Source organism: Phasianus colchicus, chromosome 5, assembly GCF_987193195.1.
Source record: "Phasianus colchicus chromosome 5, bPhaCol1.hap1.1, whole genome shotgun sequence".
In the NCBI taxonomy this organism is placed as follows: domain Eukaryota; kingdom Metazoa; phylum Chordata; class Aves; order Galliformes; family Phasianidae; genus Phasianus; species Phasianus colchicus.
Window position 1 is genome coordinate 1,434,070 of NC_143440.1, and position 13,583 is coordinate 1,447,652.

Consider the following 13,583-nt stretch of genomic DNA (forward strand, 5'->3'; position numbering starts at 1 on the left):
ACAATAATTTTTTTTCCAGTTGAAAGGTATCCTATAATATCATCAGCATCAACAGGAACAGACACCTGATTCTCAGCGAGACAAAGCTTCTATGTTTGGTGACTTTATTCTCTGTAAAATCAGCTTTCAGATGCAGAGCAGCTACAGAAAAACCTGCAAACAATCTGGAACCCATTCTTTGACCACCAAATGCTAGGCCAAAAGATGTAAAAAATGGTACCAGTAAGATTCTGTAATTTCTCCTTCTTTGTTACTCTTTTATCTTCTAGTTTTATACATTCTCAGAAAAGGGACGTGGGCATTGTCTCTCCTAAAAACATTTACCCATTTATGACTTTTTCTTGTTAAAATTACAATATATATAATTATGGGTAAGAAGGTCATACATATATAACATCTCAAAAACATCAGTATGTTCTGAAGATAAAAGACTAAGATTTTTATCTTTAAACATAATAATTCTCAAAATCTGTTTAAATTCATTCCAGAACATGGAATCTTTGATGCTTCAAAAAGCCCCTTGAAATGAATGTAAAGCAGCCAATTACAGACTCATGGCACTGAGCTGTGCTGGTTACAAAATACACATTTCTAATTGAGTATTTTTTCAAAGTCACTGGCTGAAGCTCTGTGCTAGAGAAGACAATGAAGTACAAGCCAGCACACATGTAAGTTCCATTCCTTAAAAAAGCCTAATGATCAAATTGCTAGTGGCATGCATGTCTTATGCTCAAAAGTCTGCCATTTCTGGCTGCTAATAATTATTAGAGTAAGAAGCATTAAGATGGTGCCAGACAAATGAGCATGCAAAAATTTTACGTTTTAAGTTTCATGGTTGCAAGGACACTGTGTAAACATGAACTTTTTTACTTAAACGTTTAGATGGTAAGAAGAAATAATGTAATAACAACAATCACTATTTTTAGGTGAAACCTGTGTTGTTTTGTGTATCCAATTAATACTACCCTTATAGACAGAACAGACATCATCCAGAGTCTGCAGTGAAATAATTTGCTTAAGCATTGAGACTTGGCCAAATGAAACATGTTAGTACAGCAAACGAAAAGATGGCAGAATGGTAAGTAAATATGCTCACTCAAGAAGGATGCATTTGCATGGTTTCATTTTTTGTGATTCATTAACCATTTCCATCATCAACCCTTTAGAATTGGTAAAAACAAGTTATATTTTACAAATTAATCATTTTAAAGAGAATTTCCCTTTCAAAATAGTTCTTGCAAGCTTGTAATTCAACATTTTTTCTTGGCTACTACTTTGTATTGTTGAAGTCAGTCCTGAGGTATCACTGCAAATATAGTTATCTTTTAGATGACATATGGCAAGATCTCCAATTCTTTGCAGCTTTGGAAATTTACATCTGCCTGTTCATTCAGGATGCTAAGTATACAATGTGTTGACAAACAGACAAAACAGCAGATGGCAAAAACAAACATTCAACATGAAACATTGAAGATCATCGGAAGAAATCGTAGACATTTGCCATTTTTATTTTAACAGCAAAATTATGTTTAAAAATAAATTCCACCATTTATTATGCTTGATACTAATGAACATCTGTGATCAGAATATTCTCCACAAGAGAAGTCATATTAATTGCAATTTGCATACAAGATGCTAGTTGCTTTATAAACTTTCTGATTTTAAGATAGCTAGCACCGACCACATGCATCTGTCAAAAAATCTTTAAACAGGCAGTACATGGCAATGCTCATCATTCATCCTAGCTTTCTAAGTTGCAGTTGCTCTGCTAATTCACTACCACCACCACCATATCCGAAAAGCCCTGAAGCACCTGCAAATAGACTCATCCTCTGCCTCTAGCAATGCTACTAGTGCCTATAGTAGCATCTTCAGAAAGCCATAAATTAACATTTTGTGACTTAGAGGTGTACAACCACTAAGATCTCTTACGTACAAGCTTTTTTTGGGGAGCAATTACTTCATGTGAACAGGACGCAGCAGGTAAGATGAGAGATTGTAGTGAAAATGCTAAGTCACATCTTGAAGCAGTGATTGAGCACCTGGTGCAGGGCCATCCCAAGGGAGCTCAGGAGCATGCAATGTACCTGAGTGACTGAAAGGGCTGGAGCCAGGATCCACCCCTTCCCAGACCTCATTTAGGGTTAGCAATGGAGATGAGGGTATCTCTTGCTGGAGATCCATACCTATTGGAGACCTTCCAAAGGTAAGCAGCTCTTTTCTTTCATTTCCTTATCTATGGCTGCTACATATCGATTCATTCTCATTTGTTACAGCCAAAGACTTTGCCATCCTGCCATTACTGCAGTACTTTCCATCCCATTATAGCATTACAGAGGTCCAACTAGTGCTACACTAATAATGGGCAGTGGATGCCTATGGAATAGCATCAGGATAGGACAAAGATACAGTAACACCTCCCTTACATAAGTTCCACCCATATTTAGAAGTCCACAGCTCATTGGTTTCTGGATCTGAGACTGTATTTTTGTGCTAACATGCCACCACAGGCTTTTTTTTCATGAACTTCTAACATCTTAAATCATGAAACACCTTGAATCAGTGCAATGACTTTCACACTGGAACCATGCACTATGTATTGTACTCTCCTGTAGCAGTGGCTTACAGGATGTATAAAAATAATTGATTTATTACTGCCATGCCTGTGCAGACAGTAGACTGCGCTAGATGCTGCATCAATAAATACATGTAGGAAAGTAAGAAAAACATAGAATATAAGAATATATGAAAGATATAAAAAAAAAAAACAAAACAAGAAATGTCTGTAAGCAGCTCTACTAGAAGAGAGAGACTAATGGTGACACAGACTAACAACCGACACACAGCAGATCTGCCTCAGAGAAAACACTTACAAAACAATATCAGCGTGGCTTTTTAGTCAGAAAAGCAGATCCATCACTGATAGTGGAGGAAAAAAAACCTCTAGAGCTAAACAGCATAAAAAAGGAAAAAAAAACCAAACCTTAATGTTTGCTAACACTTCCCACTCTTCTCAGAGAGCACTGACCATTTAGACCACAAATGCAGAGATTCTAAAGAAAAGCCTGTACATCCACAAATCTTCATTTTATATGTTCTACTGCTACAGCCTGTCAGGAAGAACCTTTTTTCTTATATCCAACCTGAACCTCCCTTAGTGCAACTTGAGGCTGTTCCCTCTTGTCCTGTTACTGTTTCTGAGGAGAAGAGGCTGACTTCCACCTCATCATAACCACCTTGCAAGGAGTCATAGAGCTGTAAGTTCCCCCCGAGCCTCCTCTACGCTGAACAGTTCCTGTTCCCTCAGCTGTTCCTCATAAGATTTGTGCTCCAGACCCCTCACATCCCTGTTGCCCTTCTCTGGATGCATTCCAGGGTCTTCACATCTCTTTTTGTGTAGTGAGAGGACCAACAATGAACACAGCAACTGAGATGCAGCCTCACCAGGGCTGAGTACAGAGAGACAATCACTTCCCTGCTCTGGCTGACAACATTATTTCTGATGTGAGCCAGGATGCCCCAGGCTTGTAACACTGTTACACTGTTTGTAACACTGAGCTTGCTGTAACCAAAGTGCAGGACTTGACACTTGGACATGCGGAACTTCATTCCCCTGGCCTCAGTCATTCAGGTGAATCTATAGGGCCTTCCTACCCTCAGGGAGACTGAGACAATCCCCAGCTTGGTGTCATCAGTGAGGGTGCACTCAATTCCTGTATCCAAAGCAGCAGCTTTTACTTTATTAGTTTATAAAACTTAATTCTGCACATCTAGCTGAATGATACTTACTAACAAAGCCAGCCTTTGGTACTTCTGCTTCAGTTCTGCTGGGCTGTCTGATGGCTGCGCACCCAGGATTTGGTACCAGTCCTTTCTTCTTGTCTGCTCCAAGGCCATCTCTGGCTAGCCTTGATTTGCTCAGTGCTGTGTAAGAAAAGGCAATAATTCTAAGTACAACTTGAAAAGGGAAGTTAAGAAAAGCAAGGAGGGAGGAAGTACAGGCAGCTGGTAACATAGCCTGCAGGCCACAGGGACAAAAAGAATGATTAGTGCTCAGTGTAGGTATGTTTAAAATATTAATGTAAAGGGCAAAAGGTGTATAATAAAAGGAGGTTGGTGGCCCTGCATGTGGCAGGATTCATGATCTTTGAGGTCCCTTCCAACCCGGGGCATTCTGTGAATTGGTAGCAGGAAATAGAAGCCAGGCACATTGAAGTTTAGGATTAAGAACAGTTTTTAAACATGGATGATTAGCTGTTGCAACAGACTTCTGCAAGTGAGGAAATGTAATCTCTTAATATCAATAGTCAGGCAAGATATACTGGACTCAGAACAGCCCTGCAATAAATAGAAAACAGTAAGGGACTGAGTGCTTCCACTGGCGTTATTCACACGAATCCTGTTTCTTCTTGATGATAAATAAGAAAGAGAAAAATATGCTTTAAGAAAAAAAAAGAAAGAATAAAATAAGTACGGAGGAGAGCTAACAAACTTTTTTCAGAACAGAGCTTGGTATTAAGAGCATCAGAACAGCGTGTGCTGCAGATAACACACATTAGCTCACACACTGCTCAGAGCTGGGACAGGAAGCAGCACCTCTGCGTGCTCTGTAGCTGGAGTTACACACAGACTCGTAGGGACCCTGCGTTGCAGCTGCTATTTTGCAGCTATGTGTTTTAAGCAATGCGCGCAGTCGACTGATCAGGGACCTTCCGCGAGGAAGTGACGCCGTGCCTCAGCAAGGAAAGAACCCGCTACATGAATATAGGAAGAAAAGGCTCCCGTTCGTTTGTTTGTTTAACTACCGAAACAGCGAGGCTCCCCGCGGCGCCGCGCACGGTTTCTGGCTGAGCCCCTTCCCGCCATTCCGCCCCTTCCCGCCATTCCAGCCCCCTCAGCGCAGCAGCGGCGCGAGAGCCCACCGCGACCGCTGGCGCCAACCTTCGGCGGCGCGAGACCGACCGCCCCTCACAGCGCGGCGCAGCGCGGCACGCACCCACCTGTCCCGCACCGCCGGCCTCACCGCGCAGCCTGCCGAACCCCGGCATCAGTCGTCCGGTGAGAAACGTAACCTCCGCTCGTCGCTTCGGCGTTGCGATCGGCAGCGCTGACGGGGGCCTCGCGTGTTTCCGCCCGGGCCCCAGTGGAGAAGCACCGGCAGGAAGCGGCGTGCCGGCCGGGCCCGACGCTGTCTCCATGGCGACGACGGCGCTGCTGAGGCGGCGGAGGACTCCGTAAGTAGCGGCTCCGGCCGCCCCCCAGCGCTCGGGAACGGCTGTCCGATCACCGCTCCGCCTGCGGGCCTGGCTGTCCGCCGCGGCTCCCTCCGCTCTGCCCTTCCCGCCCTGCTGAGGTTCGCTGAGGTGCCCGCCTCCCCCCCCCCCACCCTGTCCTGAGGGCTCAGCACGCGCCGTCCTGAAGGGGAGGGTTGGGCACCTCCTGGTCGTGGAAAGGAATAGTGCTGTAAGCACAGAAGGATATTCCCTTGGCTATAAGCTTAGCTCGGTACTCTGAACTTACTCTTCGTAATCTCTTTACCAATAATTGTCCGCACGAACTCAATTCGCCAAGCCTTTAAACGCACAGTTTCTGCCACCTTCCCCGGCCTTTGGGAGGTGTGAGCAAAGCGGCAGATGAGTGGGAGCTCTGCAGGGGTTGCTCCTTCCCTGCATCCCTCAGCAGTGCGTGGAGACAGGGCTTCAACCTGGGCTGCAGGGAAGTGAGAGGTTTTCGGGGTGGATGAGAGAAATGTTGCCTAATCGACACGGCCAACTTAGTTTTGTCACAGTTTTACCATTCAAATTCATTTTGGGATTGGTGCTGGTATACAGATGGCAATGTTGTTTAAACTTGGGAGTTATTTGAGAAGTTAGAAGTGTTTTCTTCTGACACTGTGGTTGGCTGTAGTTAGTTGTTCGGCATGCAATTAATTATAGATGTTAAGGAATGGTTTCTGAGGCCAGTTGGGAAATTTTGGAGGGAAAGCAGTCATTCTTGCCTGTTTTAATGTGAAAGTTTGCTGTTTATGAACTTTCAAATGTACAAACTATGAAAAGAAACCACTGCAGTGTTATTTAGCCTTGCCTGATATTACAGTAAAAGTACAGTGAAATATTACCGTTATAACTGGTGAGGGGTCTGGAGCACAATCTTACAAGGAGTGGCTGAGGGATTGTTTCCTCTGGAGAAGAGGAGGCTCAGAGGAGACCTCATTGTGCTCTGTAACTTCATGAAGGGAGGTTTGGCCTCTTTTCCCAGGCAACAAACAGGACCTGAGGAAATGGCTGCAAGTTGTACCAGAGGAGGTTTAGGTTAGACATGAGGGAAAACTTTCTCTCAGAGAGTGGTCAGGCACTGGAATGGCTGCCCAGGGAGGTGGTGGAGTCGCCGTCCCTGGCAGTGTTCAAGAGGAACCTGGACGAGGAGCTAAAAGATCTTGTTTAGTTTTTGGTAGCAATGGTAATGGGAGGATGGTTGGACTAGATGATCTTGCAGGTTGTTTCCAGTCTTGTGATTCTATGATTCTACAGTCATTGTGTCTCGGTTTCTCCCGTGTTTTAATCTATCCCGTTTCTGAAACCACAGTGTTAGGTTCTGAGGTACTGTTAATCATAGGTTATTGTACTCTCTCTGGTCTTAGTGCCTTTTGCAGCTGCTGATCAGTCCAATCTGATCACCTTTCATTACTAGAGATAGCAAAATCCAGTTACTTCAAGATTTGCTAGAATCAAAATGGTGTGTGAGAGAGGAAGAGCAGGGCAAAATTCCTACCACTTCCTACAGCTGCTAAGTTGCTATGGAGTTAAACCCAGCCATGGGCTTTGCTGCTTTCCTCCCTTCTGCTGGCAAAACAAAACTAAGTGAGCAGTATGCTAAGTGTGTGTTATCTTCAGCAGACGCTGTTCTGATGTTCTTAATACTAAGCACAATTCTGGAAAAAGTTTGTTAGCTCTCATCTGTACTTATTTTATTCATTTTTTTTTTTTTCTTAAAGCATATTTTTCTCTGCTTTCCTCTTTATTTTATCACCAAGAAGAAATAGGAGTCATGCAAATAATGCCAATGGAAGCACTCAGTCCCTTACTGTTTTCTATTTATTGCAGGGCTTTTCTGAATCTGCCTGACTATTGATATTAAGAGATTACATTTTCTCACTTGCAAAAGTCTGTTGCAACAGCTAATCATCCTCTGTTTAAAAACTGCTCTTAATCCTAGATTTCAGTGTGCCTGGCTTCTATTTCCTGCTGCCAATTCATATGTACCTTTTGCAGTATTATTTTAAACATACCTACACAAACAAGCACTAATTATTCTTTTTTTTTTTTTTTTTTTTTTAAATAAATATGCTAAATTAAGCATATTTAAGTCTTGCACAGATAGATATTTTCTCTTAGGTAATTTTTTCTAGTTCTGTTCCTTATTTTTTCCATCTTTTTATATTACAATTAATAGGGATTATTAGTTAATGTGGCAGTTAATATTACAGTATTTCCTGGAGGGGTCTCACCCATGACCTGCTTTTTTCATTCGGATGCACTGAATACATCCAGAAGATTTTTAATTCTTTCTCAAATGAATTTTTCTGTCCAAACTGTAGTAGATAGCTGACTCCAAAGAAAGGGCTAAGTGAGGATTCTGAATTCTGTCTCTTGGGAAGAATTGTTTTGTCTGTGAGAGATAACTTGTCCAACTTTGGGCAGCATTAGACTTCTTTTCTTAACCACTGGATTAAAAAAGATCTTTGTAAAGTAGACATAAAAAAAAAAAACAAAAAAAACCCAAAAACCGACATTAATGTATTTTTGTTCATTTGTTATGAGAAAGGTTTCAGGGAGTTGAATGGTAAGTTATTCTAGAATTTGCTTCGATTGGGTCAGATTTGTCAACAGTAGAGAGAAAAACAAAGTTTTGTCTCCCGGGAGATGGGGATATGATAGACTAAATGTCATAATGATGTGAACAAATGAGATGTAACGTGCATTGAAAATATATGTTTTCCATTAAATTTCCACAAAAATGATTGAAAACGTCTTGGGAATTATTTAAGCAATTTACAATATTGTTTAAAAAGGTACATCTGGGCACACTGAGTACAGTCTTTTGTCGTTCATTAGCAATGTATTTAATGAGGGTTTTTTAAGTGATAGATAGTTAAGGTAACAGACAAGTGACAGATTGTTTGTCTTGAACGATTTCCCTATTTCAGGCCCATTACAAAGCAATTAGAAATCTGACAGCATTTTTCCTCTGCATTACTGATCATCTAAAGTGATGAGAAATGAGAGGTGATGAATATTAATTGTGTATTTTCATATAATTATCATAAATTATTACCTTGTCTAGTGTGCTGCAAGTGAAGTAAACTCAGCGGATGAAAACTCAGACAAAATTGATAATTTGAAAGATTTTATAACTTAGATTTTACTTTTTGTTTTTCAAGTGTGGTGTCAATCAATCTAAATCAGTGAGATGAACTGAGGGAAATATAAGGATAGTTGTACTTTGCTAATGTAGGTCTGCACAGTATTTACTCCTGCATCCTCTGACAAATTATGTCTTTTCAAACCCGCTACGTTTATATGGAACTTATATCTGTGCCTGTTCAACCTGTCCTATAAATATTTACTTAATGTTTGAGGTTTCAAATGGCTTTAAAAGCAGATACTTGGCTGAACCAAGAACCTGCTATTTTCATCTTTTATCACTCAGTTGGTAATGTTCATTTGAATTTGCCACCTGTTTGTGCTGTGCTTTTTGTCTAGGGACCCCAGTCTCTTTAAATTCCTATACTGAACAGACTGAATAAGGCTTCTTTTGTTGATATAACTTGATCTTGTTTCTGATTATTGTTAAAGCAAAAGTTTAAAAACCCTTAACCAATAGCAAGCTTGTCTAATGTCACAGTGGTTACTAGCTAGTGCAAATTGCTGTACATCTAAAGGCAATGGAGCAACAACTGTGGAATCTATAATGCTTGCAAGCATGTTAGGTCAACAGTTTATATTAACAATAGTTTCTGGGAAATATAATTATCAGATCAAATATTTAGATTTTAGATTTTTTTATTTTAATTTGTTTTTTTTTTTACTGATAATTGGAATGTTTCCACTTATTTGTTGAAGGCCAGAGTACTAATGGGCTTTCTGATTACTTTCCATAGAGGTACACTTCATAGTTAATGATACTTTCAATAAACGTTTTTCCATTATATAGGGTTTTTTTAAGACTAAACTGCATTCCAGGTATGGTGACAAGCTATAAAATAATGGCTTTTAGTGGTACAGTGAAGAACATATTTGCTGTACTTCAAATGCCATTTCTGTATATATTTCTGTATTACATAGAGGTTTTAATCTTAACTTAAGCTAGGATGTATGTTATCTTTTCAGTTTCAACTGGAAGATGTAGTTTGAAGGTCCAGTTATGCTGTTCTAATGGTTAGTTGCCACTGAAAGTGGGAGGGCAACAGAACAGCAACCCATGTTGCATGACTAGTCAAAGGGTTGAGTTTGTCTAAGAGGTTTTGTAGCTGTTTTCAGTGAATGGAGACAAGGGAACAGCAGGTCAGTAAAAGCAATCTTAGTTTATCATTTGCTTAACTATTATAATTCAGTGTTATTACAAAAATACTATCATGCATTGGATTTCTACAAACAAAGATACTATTTAAAGCTATGTGAAGTTATTTGAGGATGGTATCCAATGCGGAGGGAATTGGAGGAAAAATATCAAGCATCATTTGATTGCTGTCAAATGTAGCATTGTTGGGAAAATCAGTGGCGTAATACCATTTTTACATATTTACATATTTAAGGCTAGAATTTATTACTAAAAACATTAGAAACCAATTCTAGTTCTTGTTTAGAGCAAATTATGCTTTATTGTAAGTGACACAAGGGGTATTTTATCAACCAAAAGTCTTCTTCCTGGCAAAGGATCATGGTACATTTCCCCTCTTCCTCCTCTCTTATGAAACTGTAGTATCAATCTAGAGCCTTTTCTTGGCTTTATTCCCTTCTCTGATGTTAGACAGATGGGAATATATATTTTTTGCTTCTGACACAGAGCGGAACACTTTTGACCCATCACCTTTCCTTGTGCTAAAGAATCTTGAAGAGAGTAAACCTTGTTATCTAGTGCTAGTCAAAAAGATAACTTCATCAACTGTACTTTGAATGGATTTGTGATAGAAAGGTCAGCTTAGTCGTAGTTAGATTGTTTGAGATAAATCCAATCAAGGTATACTATGCTAAGTTAGTTATAGGTATTAAATAATTTCTTTGGAAAGCTCAGTATATTGGCAGCTACCTTTCTACATACATATTTACATTAATTTCAGCAGAATTGCTTAAATAATCGTTCAGTCACTAAGAATATTTTAAAGAAGCCTTTTCAAGTATGATTTTTGGCCTGCCTTTTTGGAGATAGACACGGGAAACACACGTACTGGGGGACTGGATAGGGTACCTCCAGGGACTGGATGGAATACATTAGAGGAAGCTGCGGGAGCAGGCCAATGCTCTGTGTGGTGATTAGGGGAGATCCCTTGCTATTTCAAAGAGATAATTGTTACATCTGTCTTAAAAACAAACAAACAAACAAACAAAAAAAACCCACCAAAAAACCCAAACTGCACACAAGAGGGAGGACCGAGGAAATAGGCTGTATCTCACTGCCTGCAGAAATTGTTGAGCAAGTCCATGTGGAAGGCATTTCTAAGCATAAGAAGGAAATGAAGATCACTATTGTACTTTTAAACAGGAAATAGCAAACAACAAAAATCTAGTAAGTGCTCAGGAAAAACACCATATGGCATGCGCCACATGGATGCACAACCTATATTGGCAAAAGATGTGTGAGTAAAGCCATTGCAACTTTTCACTCATGTCATTTGTCAAAGTAGGATGTTTAATTTGCTACCATCTTGTAATTTGTAAAAATATAATTAAGTAAATATTTTAGTAACGTCATTCTCAGTCTAAAGATGAAGGCACGAGGAAAACATTTAAGGTATTTTTATACATTCTCAGTATAATATACTCTCAGTTTTGGTCAAATAAAGGGGAAATTTCTCAAAATCTTACGGACTTTTAGTTTATCTTTTCCTTCAAGATTTTTGTTTTTTCAGTTTTTGTGAATCTTTCATTCTGGATCCATCTGCAGATGACTTAGTGATACTGGAATATTTTAAATAATTTTATGTTCTCAAGTTTCTTCAGCTATTTAGTTAACAGTTCTTCCTCTTCAGTCCCATGGCAAACTGGAATGTCAAGTCACAGTGCTAATTAACTGACTCCAGTCAGGGGGGTTAACTGTATTTTTGTACCAATAAAAATGAAAGCATAATTACAAAGTTCAAGACAGTGCACATCTTTGCTGGAGAAAAGAAATCCTGTTGTGTGAAGCCCATGGTCAGGGCATGGCAAGGTTGGCTGCAAGAGGGAGAGCTGGGAACAAGCATGATAGCAGGCCCAGCCAAGTCAAGCAGCTGGGTCAGTGAGCTCCCTGCTTTGTTCATCAGCAGGCTTGGGGTGAGAAGACAGGGATGAGGAAGAGCAGCAACATGGGTCGCCAATCAGGGTGAGCCTCAGCTCTGGTGACAGGGTTCAACAAAGCCAGCCAATCATTTCCAGCCCCGACCAGAAGACATCCTGTGGGTTGGGGCCCACTGCCAGGCACGGCTGCTGTGCAGGTGGGGCTGCTGCTCAGGCCAGGCTGAATGTAAGAGTTTCAGCTTAAATGCAGCTCCTGCAGGAAGAGATGTCAGCCTGGGCTGGGGACACCCTGCAGAGCTGTCTGGCGGCTCCCCAGGGTCACTGAGAAAGGTGGAGCAGTTCAGCTGTGCCAGTCACGAAGCTGGCCCCAAGCCCAGGCAAAGCCCTGGAAGGGGGATGCGATTAGGCACCATGCAGTCATCTAAGATTCTCGAGGTGCTGCTACCCTTTTTTCTCTGCTTCCTAGAAAAGTACATTAGCAGATGGTAGCCACTTGAAGGTCTGCAAATATAAGTGACGTCTAACTTTTCATCTTTTACAGCTTTAAATCTCGCTTATGGTCCACCTAGTAAGTAAAACTGCTACGACAACTCAATTATCAGTTTCCTTGGGATCTCTTACTTTGGTCCAGGAAATGTACGCTCTCATTTTTCACACTGATTTATTTTCCTTAGCATGGAAACTTAATTCCTCAGACCTAGAGTATGTTTTGCCTGCTCCAGGTATGAAAATGTCCCATTTGTCTGGTGTTTGAAGTGTGACAGACACTAAGAATATTGGATGCTGTCTAGGTTTTCATGACTAAGTGAGATTAGATATTGAATACTGCCGGATTCTTGTATTATCCAAAAAGCATTATTTAAACATTTTTTCCCTACTTCAGGCCTGGTTGCCTGACTAGGCAATGTAGTTTTCTTTCTTCTCATGGGAGTACCGGAGAAAAATCTTTCATGGTTTTCATGGTTTGGAATGACAGGGTTTTGGTGGGGGAGGTGAAAGAGAGGGAAGCAGCAGTTTCTTTGTACTCAGCAATTCAGCGATCTGGGATAAAATTTTCATTCAAGCCTTTGGCAAGGTTCCCAACAATTTAGTAGGATATGAGTTTCATACGCAGCGTGTACTTATTCTGTTATTACTGAGGATGTACTTTTTGAGAAAAAAATAGTAGTTTTCTAATAAACTGTAATTAGAAATGGTATTGCAAGAGAAGGAGAAGATTTGGCTTTTGTAATAAAAAGAAAACAATCATCACTTTATATTTCCAGTGCTTGTATGAGTTGAGAACTATTTACTTGATGCAGTTAGCCAGATGTAAGGTTTGCAGCATTATTTGTTGACGAAAGTCCTTCCCAAAGTGATGCAGACTGTGTACGTAAGTTGCCCAGAAAGTAATGTCTCCTATTTATTTCCATGGAAACAAGAACAGATACAAAGAGCGCAATAACACTGTTTGATAGAGCAAATTCTCAGCTACGAAACACTATTTTTCAGCATATTCACAACATTGGCCAATTTGTGGGGATGAGCTGATTGAGATGCTCTTCATTTTGTGATATGACTGCTGTGTCAGCCTGTTTGTTGCTGTCACCACTGCAGAAATGCACCATCCACCACCTCACTGTGCTCTCATTTACTGTTTGGTCTCCCTACATGTTCAGCAATTGATGATGAATGTCAAGGGGTGCCATTTTTTCTGCATGGAGGAATTCAGTGGCACACCTTTGCTTGGTAACGCGCTTCCATGTCAGACACTGTTTTGTTGGGCTGCCCCTCTACTGCCATGTTTGCATGGCAACAACACATAACAGAATATTGGTGGAAGGTTCAAACTCTACTGCCATAAAACCAGCATCTGCCTCTGACTTGTTAGGCCAGCATAATAAAATAGGAGGCAGTAGTTTCAAAGGCCTTGTACATAACGCTATCACTTACTGGGTGAATGATTATGAAGCCTTTTTCATAAATATATTAGATTTATAAAACCATCAGACATTACTTTGCATCATATAAGTGATGTATACAGTGGGTATAATAAAATCATATAGACTTTTCACAGTTTTTATGACGATTTATATACAGCCACGCACC

General features: G+C 40.5%; 2 protein-coding genes across 20 annotated transcripts in view; one reads left to right on the plus strand and one right to left on the minus strand.

The window, feature by feature from the left end:
• DNAJC24 (DnaJ heat shock protein family (Hsp40) member C24) overlaps positions 1–5,148 on the minus strand; it is a 30,668-nt gene extending 25,520 nt beyond the window's left edge. The window contains exons 1-2 of the mRNA XM_031607404.2: positions 5,001–5,148; positions 3,790–3,924 (exon numbers count right to left, since the gene is read on the minus strand). Coding sequence (XP_031463264.1) covers positions 3,790–3,897 — 108 coding nt within the window. The 5' untranslated portion in view covers positions 3,898–3,924; positions 5,001–5,148. The remainder of the gene's footprint in view (positions 1–3,789; positions 3,925–5,000) is intronic.
• The window catches only part of LOC116237840 (uncharacterized), a 202,483-nt gene continuing 194,044 nt past the window's right edge, over positions 5,145–13,583 (plus strand). For 18 of the 19 annotated variants that reach the window (XR_016466559.1, XR_016466558.1, XR_016466563.1 and 15 more), the window contains exon 1: positions 5,145–5,234. The gene's annotated coding sequence lies outside the window, so the exon portion shown is untranslated. Of the gene's footprint in view, positions 5,354–13,583 lie in introns of all 19 variants that reach the window. The other variant, XM_090140144.1, reaches the window with a different exon arrangement.